The 8,354-nt window shown below is 40.3% G+C and overlaps 1 protein-coding gene across 1 annotated transcript in view; it reads left to right on the top strand.

Moving 5' to 3' along the window:
- Positions 1–8,354, top strand: part of SUSD1 (sushi domain containing 1) — a 73,213-nt gene that overhangs the window by 36,903 nt on the left and 27,956 nt on the right. The window contains exons 9-10 of the mRNA XM_006771231.2: positions 2,911–3,020; positions 6,009–6,201. Of these exons, the coding sequence (XP_006771294.1) occupies positions 2,911–3,020; positions 6,009–6,201 (303 nt within the window). The remainder of the gene's footprint in view (positions 1–2,910; positions 3,021–6,008; positions 6,202–8,354) is intronic.

Genomic DNA, 8,354 nt, shown 5'->3' with positions numbered 1-8,354 from the left:
GATCATTTTCTCTCATGTTATGTCCGTGTCTTTTTCCTCTGTCTTCTGAGGATGGGGCACGTTCGTTCTCTGTGTGCATTCATGCACATGTGCATTGACGTTTCTGATCGCTATCATTTCTAATGCACTTTATATTCTGTTGTTGCACTTTCGTTTCCTTTTGCTTCTTTATCTCATCCGGTTCCCTTGTTATTTCTGCCTCTCTTAACCAATGTCCCCTCTGTTAGTGCACTTTCTTATTATTTCATCCTTTATCTGTTTGAACCCATCTTTAAAATTTTTTTACTGAAAGTATATAACACATGTTGCCTAACTTTGTTATTATTTTGCTCAATATTTCTCCTCCCTAAAGTATGTTCATTCTTTGCCTTCTAAACACAATCTCCCCTTTGCTCTTGGTAGGACCATTTTATGGGCTCCACCCCCTTCTGGATTATTGATTCTTGGAAGATAAAAGTTTTATTAGGTGTGACATTTTTTTGGATAAAATGGATGCTATTGCCCTGGCCAGTGTGGCTCAGTTGGTTAGGCATCATTGTCCCTTGCACTGAAGGGTTGCAGGTTTGATTCCTCAGTGGGGCACATGCCTGGGTTGTGAGATTGATCCTCGGTAGGGAGTGTTCAGGAGACAGCGGACCGATTTTTCACTCTTGCATCAATGTTTCTCTTGATCTCTCTTTCTCTCCCTCTACCTTCCTTTTTCTTTATAAAACTCAAAAATATATATATATACACACATATATTTTAAAACAGATGCCATTGCCTTTGATCTTACTTTTTATTGGATAATATTAGCATGCTTATCTCATACTGAAGGATCTCATCTTGAAGGATTTACTGTAAGTTGGATGATCTAGTGTCCTTTGGGGAGCAGCTATGAGAAAACCCATTGCCCTGAACTTTATTTCAGAGCACTTTGCTGTTCTGATTGGTAATGTTGTTACTCTTGGGCCAGCTCAGCATTGCCCAGCTTCATTGTGATCTTACAGCCTATGAAGGCAGGAAAGAACCAAGTCTCTCCTTTTGCCAACCCAGGCTGATGGAACCTCCAGGTTCTAGGCCTCCCCTTAGAAGATCTCCAGTGTGCTAAAGAGGGACTATCATTATCAATAGTAGTGGTAATAGTAGTACATATACTGTTTACTCTGCCTGCCTATCAGATTGCTTGATGAATTAAAAAACAAACAAACAAACAAGGAAAAGAAAAGATGTTCAACCTTTACTTTAGATCTGCTATGTCCGGGGGATTCTGATGTGCAGTTAGGATTGGGAACCCCTGGGATAAATGGCTGCAGATGGGGAATTCATCACTTTATTGCCCTGTGGCCTGTTCTAGCTTCCAGCTCCCACCTCTGTGGATACTGTGCTTCCTCCAGTTCCATCCTTTGAGGCTTTGAGACCATGTCCTTTGCTTGGAAGGCAAGTTGCACAGTATCTCTCAGTGTCTTTCTTTCTCCCCCACTCCCTTCCACACGGTGCTAAGCTGAACCGTCTTCATGTTTCTGCCTTTTGTACGGCAACCCACCCTTCTTCCCAACCCAGATGCAAATTCTGACCCAGTTTTACAGTCCCCAGTCACTTCTCTCTGGATTGCAGTGGGAAGTGGGAACCAGATGCCTTTATTCACGTTGCTATCATCCCCTGGATTCAGATGATAATGGCTGTAAGTGGGAAAATCCTGTGGAGAGGGGAGCTATGCAGACGGCAGTCTTGCTTTATGTTCTGTTTGTGCACATTGACCACATGTGATATTTCTTAACATACATTTGATGTGCCTCAAAGTCATTTGCATACATGCGACAGTTTTTATTTCTGATGTCCTTAGGAAACCTTTAACATAAAAGCTGTGAAGATGAAGGAGAACACATGATAGGCCTTCAGATTCTCTCTCATAGCCGTATTTCCACATTTCCGGTTACAGCCAAGAATATTTCCTCCCAGCTAATTGCCTTGTGCTGCAAATGCCCGTGACGGTTACCATTCTGTGGACAGTTCTGATTTTGAGTAGAATAATTTACTGTAATCATCATTAATTCTTAGGTAGCAGAGACTCCTGTGGGAGAAATATACATAAAAGGTGTTTATAAAAAGCTTCCTTCTGACAAACATTCCAAGTTTTTCTCACTTATAGAAAACACGCAGGCTTGTGTGGTAGGAAATTTGCTTTTCCTTGAAAATTAGCTGTGGTACTCCCAGGCTCTTTGTGAGTTCTTTATTCATTACCAACCTCTTCTTTTGATTACATTAAGAAAATGGAGCATTGACAGAATGAATTCGGCTACAGGAGGCATGAAATTCCTTTTTTCTGTATAGTGGGTGAAATAAGTCTGTTTCTGGTTATTTTACTGCCCTAGTACTCATATGAGTAGCTCTCCTGATTTACTGTCTGCTGTGAGCACACGCATCTCACTAGTCACCTACTTTCTCATCATCTTCGAGGTTGGAAACACTCACTCTGAGAGTTCTATTCCATGGCCTTTGCCTTTATTCACCTTTTTCCTAGTCTCAGATTTTTCTGGCCATTTATGTGCTTAAAACTTGGCATTTTACTTATGGACCATCCAAGTGATAGGATTAACTTTCTAAAAATACCACAGCTTTATTAGCTTACAGCAATTTTTTTAAATGCATTTTTTTTTCATTTGGTACTCTCAATAGCCTATGATGTAAGAGAAGCAAACTGGATGACTTGATTTCACAAATTGGGAAACAGGTTCAGAGGGGCTAAGTGGGTTAGCTAAGGTCATACAATTAAGAAGCTGTAGAGCCAGGACTTGAAGCCAAATGCAACGCTCTTGCTGTTAAAATCCTATTGGCTCTCTTAAGATGTCAACATTTCAATTGTTATTAGCCACGATACGTTTTGCTAAGATGATGCAACCTTTCCATATGTTCTCTCTTATTTTTTAGAAGATGATCTCTTAGAAGATGATGGAATTTTCAATGTCTCACTATTTAATGAAACTTGTTTGAAATTGAACAGGCATTCTAGGAAAGTTGGATCAGAACAAATGTACCAAGTAAGATCTTTTATGTTATTTATTAAAGAATTGGGCCACTTGAAAATTTGGGTGCTCTCTAAGTGAGGATTCAAAGTTTGGAACCACACATGAAATGAACTTCTAGACAGTTTGATTTTTGTTTCTAGCGGTGGATATGAGATGTGAGATGGATACAAGTGAGGGACTAAATTGAAGGGAGACCCTATTAGGGGACTTGCTGTCATTTTCCCTGTCTAGTATTTTATAATTTCCCTGTCTGGTATTATAATTTAGTGCATTTAATAATTGCAGCTTATTTTGCTATTAAGTTCACACTTGGATGTGGGTTTTTTAAGAAACTTATTGCATGGCTGTTGGTCCTCATTTTAAGTTGACTTTTTTATGCATTACAAATCTCAAGTAAAATTATGAATAAGTTCAGGCAGGAACTGAGATTTGTTATTTTTGTGCCATATTTTCAGTGCCTAGCAAATCATCTGGCAATGAATAGACTAAGTATTAAATTAAAATTAATTAATTTATTTATCACTTAACAAAACTGTATCATGTATTGGGACCTGGAAATTCTGATTCAAACTAATTATACAGTTAAACAGACCATTACAATATGACATAATGAGTGATTTTATAAAAAGTAAATAAACGAATAGGATATTGTGTATATGTGTGTGTGACCAGGTACAATTTTTTAAAAACAAGAAGTAAAGATGGTGTTGAATCAAGGAGAATGAGCAAGAATTAACCAGTTAAAGAGGTGGGTGAGGGTGAAGAAGGGCACACTGGGCAAGTAAAGTAGCAAATTGAGTAATAGAGGACGTGACTCTCTTGGGGAACAGAGAAACTAAGGGGAGGTGGGAAGAGATGAGGCACAAGTCTAAGCAGTGGCCAGATCATGAAAAGCCCTGTATCGTGTACGTTTATGTGTTGATCTTATGTTGATGCCTATGTGGAAGCACTGAAGGATTTTACGCAGGTGAGTGAAATATTCAATTTTTCATATTCGAGAGAACACTGGGCCTAGAAACATATTCAAGTACCCAAATAATTTAATATAGGATAAAAAATGATCTTTCAAACGAGTACGGAAATAAATGGTTCTGAGACAATTGGTCAGCTACGTGGTTAAGAAAATACCACATAGTTAAAAAGAAGTTGTACACACCCTAAGACCCAGCAATTCTACTTTTTAGTATGTACCTTAGAGACATTTTTTACTTGCACTTAAGGGATATATAATTGGATTTTCATTACATCATTGCTTACAATATTAAATATTGAAAATAACTTAAAAGTTCGTCAGTTGGAAAATAGAGAATTTTGATGTTTGGTTGAATTATCTGAAATTACTGCTACTCAGCCATTTTATAATACAGTCATAAAACTGAATATTATATAGGTGCTAAGAATGAATAGACTACATCAAAATAATTCATCATGGATAAGTCTCAAAAACAAAATATTGAGTGAAAAACCCATACTGTGTATGTATGGTATGAATACAGACAAACTCAGGCAAAAATCAGCTCCTTTAAGATAGAGCATCTACACATGACAGTAACTAAAAGCGTTTTAAAATACAGAATTTTTTTGAAGATGACAGAAGTATTTGTTGAGAATCATATGCTTTCATGCTCACACTAAAGTGGTGCTTTCCCAGTAGGAAGCCACAGTGCTACTAGAACAAGCAGATGGACCCTGGGCAGCCAAAAGTTACAAATTCTCAGGTCCACTCTACCATCCTAGTTCCTTTTATATCTTTTGTTTCTTTTTTGTTTTTGTTAATCCTCACCTGAAGATATTTTCCCATTGATTTTTAGAGAGAGTGGAAGGGAGAGGGAGAGACAGAGAGATAAACATCGATATGAGGGAGACACATCAATTGGATGCTTCCTGCATGTGCCCCAACCAGGGCTGGGGATCAAGCCTGCAACCAAAGTACGTGCCCTTGACTGGAATCGATGACGTGACCACTGAGCAAAACAGGCTAGAACTTGATAGAAAATTATGAGTGAGGAAATTTTGAGGGATTTCTTGAGAGAGATCATCTCTAGTGGGAGTGAGCAGTGCAGACAATTATGAGATGTTGGTGGAGCAACTCTGATGATGACACAGTCTAGGATGTGACTGTGGATCTGAGTCACTGAAGTTCAGTGAAAGAACTTCATAGCATTGAGCTCAAGGTACTCTGAGGCCAGGTTTTGATGACTTATGTATAAAAACATTTAAATTACACAAGAGAATGCTGGGAATTGGGGAGAGAGGACTCTCCCATGAGTGTTGGATGACTGTGGGAGAATAACAGTGATGAGGAAGGATAGCGGGTGGGATAGCCAATAACATGAGCATCAAAGGAAACTCTAACCACATGAACACCCAGCTAAAGCACACTGACCGTTCAAAGGTTGATCACATTACATTACTTCTGGGACCCTCACATATATTTGCCCTTAAAAGTCCCTATGTTATACCTGCAACTTGAGTTTGGTGATGGAGGGGGTATCATTGGGTTTTTGTTGTCTTTTTTTTTATTTTTATCAGAGCTCAACTAGAAAAGAACAAGTGAAGTAACACTGCACAGTTGCTTCGAATGCATAATTTGAAGTAGTTCTCATAAGTTTAAAACTGTTCCTTGAGGCTTATCTATGGATTTCTTAGGAATGGAAAGAATTTAAAATAACTTTGCCCAACAGCTTCAGGGCAATCTCCTTCACTGGGTAGGCATTAAGGGATCATCTTAGAATAGCCAGACATCTTGCTCATCTGATGAGCAAGTTGTGCATGCTAAACTTAGTCTGTAGCTGTTTGAGGGGGAAGTCGCATAGACTAGGTAGGGCAGCTTTGTAAAGTCCTTCCCCAGGTTAGCTTGCTACTACATTAAACATACTTCTAACTGGGTCAGAACCAATAGAAGGAAACTTCTTGTTTTATAGATATTTTGCTTCTAGTCTAGATAGCTGCAAGCCGGCAGAAAAGGTAATGCAATGCGTTCTTTTAATCTCACAACAGTTTAAAATTCTGGGCCGAAGGTGGTATCTGAGTGATTTTTATCACGCAGCATCATTTAACTTCACAACGGGGGAACGAGCTTTGGTGGTGTGTTTGGACCTGTACCCGGCAACTGATTACACAGCGAATATCACCCTGCTGGGGTCGCCGGAGCAGCACTCAGTGCAAGTCATGGTAACAACTGCACCTGCAGGTAGGTTTGCATGCCCCTCTGCTCTGTATCTCAGGACCACAGGCGAAATATGAAAACTGTATGATGTGGGGGCCACAAAGAATGCTAGTCTGGGAGTCAAGAGATGTGGATTCTAGTCCTAATAAACTACCAACTTTGTCTGGGGATGAGGGTGCCTGAAACTTACCACCTCTCCCCTTCCACACGGGGGTGCTGGCTCATAGAGGTACAGACCAGGAATGGACTGTTGTACTCAGAGCTCCCCTGTAGTGATGGATTGAGCATTCTGTGACGCCTCCTATCTCTCACCCCAAACTTGAGGCAGCTGAGCCCTAAGGGTAGTCATTATAGACAGCTAGAACTAACTTCCAGGGGATCAGAAATGTGAGCTGCACTACGTGAGCACTGGCAGGACAGAGAGGCCTCCTGAGCAGACCATGTGTGAGCGCATTAACCCATAGAGCACAGGGCCTAATGAAGGTCAGGTTCCTTAGAAAGGCCCCATGGTCTTGTGAGGATGCCACTGAGAGGCCAGCTCTATCAACTCCACAGCTCCCCCTAGTGGGAAGGGACACAGAAATCTCTATAAGGCCTTTTGTTCTGTCATCTACTGGGGTTTCCCAGACAAATTTATGGCCAACCAGGTGGAGAGGCTGCCCCCTTTGAAGGTAAATAGTAGAAGAGGATGGGTCCTGCTCCTGTCTTCCTGAGGTCTCCCTCTCATACTCACTGCAGCTCTTAGCGGGAATAAATTAATCAAAGAACTTCTATGCATATATGCATAATCCATGGGCACAGACAATAGTGCCATGAAGGCCTGGGGTGGGGTGGGAACCTGGTGGAGTGGGGCAATGGAGGGGGGAAGGGGGGCATTTGTAATACTCTCAACAAGAACGAAATTTAAAAAGAAATTTAAAACCCCCCAGCCAGCATGGCTCAGTAGTTGAGTATCGACCTATGAACCAGGAGGTCATGGTTCCATTCCAGGCCAGATCATATTTCCAGGTTGCTGGCTCAATCCCAGTATGGGATGTGCAGGAGGCAGTCAATCAATGATTCTTGCTCATCATTGATGTTTCTATCTCTTGCTCCTTATCCTTCCTCTCTGAAATCAATAAAAATATATTTAATATATAAATTAATTAAAAAGGAGGAAATAAAGAATGATGATGATATCCACATTCCACCCAAGAGGTTCTGACTTCATCTGTGTGGAGAAAACCACTGTCACACACAGCATTCTACGAATGTGCCCAATAATAAGGAAAGCAGCTTCTTTGACCACAGCTCAGGTATTCACTGTGAATTAAAATCAAAAAAAGCGGGGATAGAGCACTCTTCTCTCTATTCCCTGGTAGAAAGGCCTGAGGGTACTTTATGATGCAGGATTCGAATTGCATGCATCATTTGAGCTCTTCAGTGACCTTATAAAACATCCCCCATAGCTGATTCCTGTTTACAGAATTAAAGTCCAAACAAAAGATAGTCAAAGGCCACAAATAATTTAACATTGTTTCTCATATTTTCCCACAAAATGATAAATATTATAACTGTTCTCTCTTGGAGGAGTTATGTCTGAAGTCTGCCTACTTGTCTTACAAACCATTAGCCTGAGAAGTTCGTACTTGTAGTTGGTCAAGCCAGAAATTGGCTTGGTATATCCAATCATTTGTAATGTGTCCAAAACAGGGAAAGTAATTAAAAAAAAGAAAAAAGATAGTGATGTTGTAGATCCAGCTAGGTAGGACCATACTCATGGGGTAAATAAAGAATTCATTTACATATTGTCTGTGACTGCTTTTGTGCTACAAAGGCAGAGTTGTGTGGCTGTGACAGAGCTGATGGCCCAGAACGGTGGTCGGCAAACTCATTAGTCAACAGAGCCAAATGTCAACAGTACAACGATTGAAATTTCTTTTGAGAGCCAAATTTTTTAAACTTAAACTATATAGGTAGGTACATTGTTATTAACTTAATTAGGGTACTCCTAAGGCTTAGGAAGAGCCACACTCAAGGGGCCAAAGAGCCGGATGTGGCTCGCGAGCCGCAGTTTGCCAACCACGGGCCAGAAAGCCTGAAATATTTCCTAACTGACTCTGTAGAAAAGAAGTTGCTAACTCCTCCTCTGAGTCATTAATGTTTGCTTTCATATCCTTTCTCTTGCTTTTCTTTTC

Source organism: Myotis davidii, unplaced genomic scaffold, assembly GCF_000327345.1.
Source record: "Myotis davidii unplaced genomic scaffold, ASM32734v1 scaffold64, whole genome shotgun sequence".
NCBI classification, from domain to species: domain Eukaryota; kingdom Metazoa; phylum Chordata; class Mammalia; order Chiroptera; family Vespertilionidae; genus Myotis; species Myotis davidii.
The sequence above is the reverse complement of the archived record's forward strand: the minus strand, read 5'-3'. Positions and strand labels throughout refer to the sequence as shown.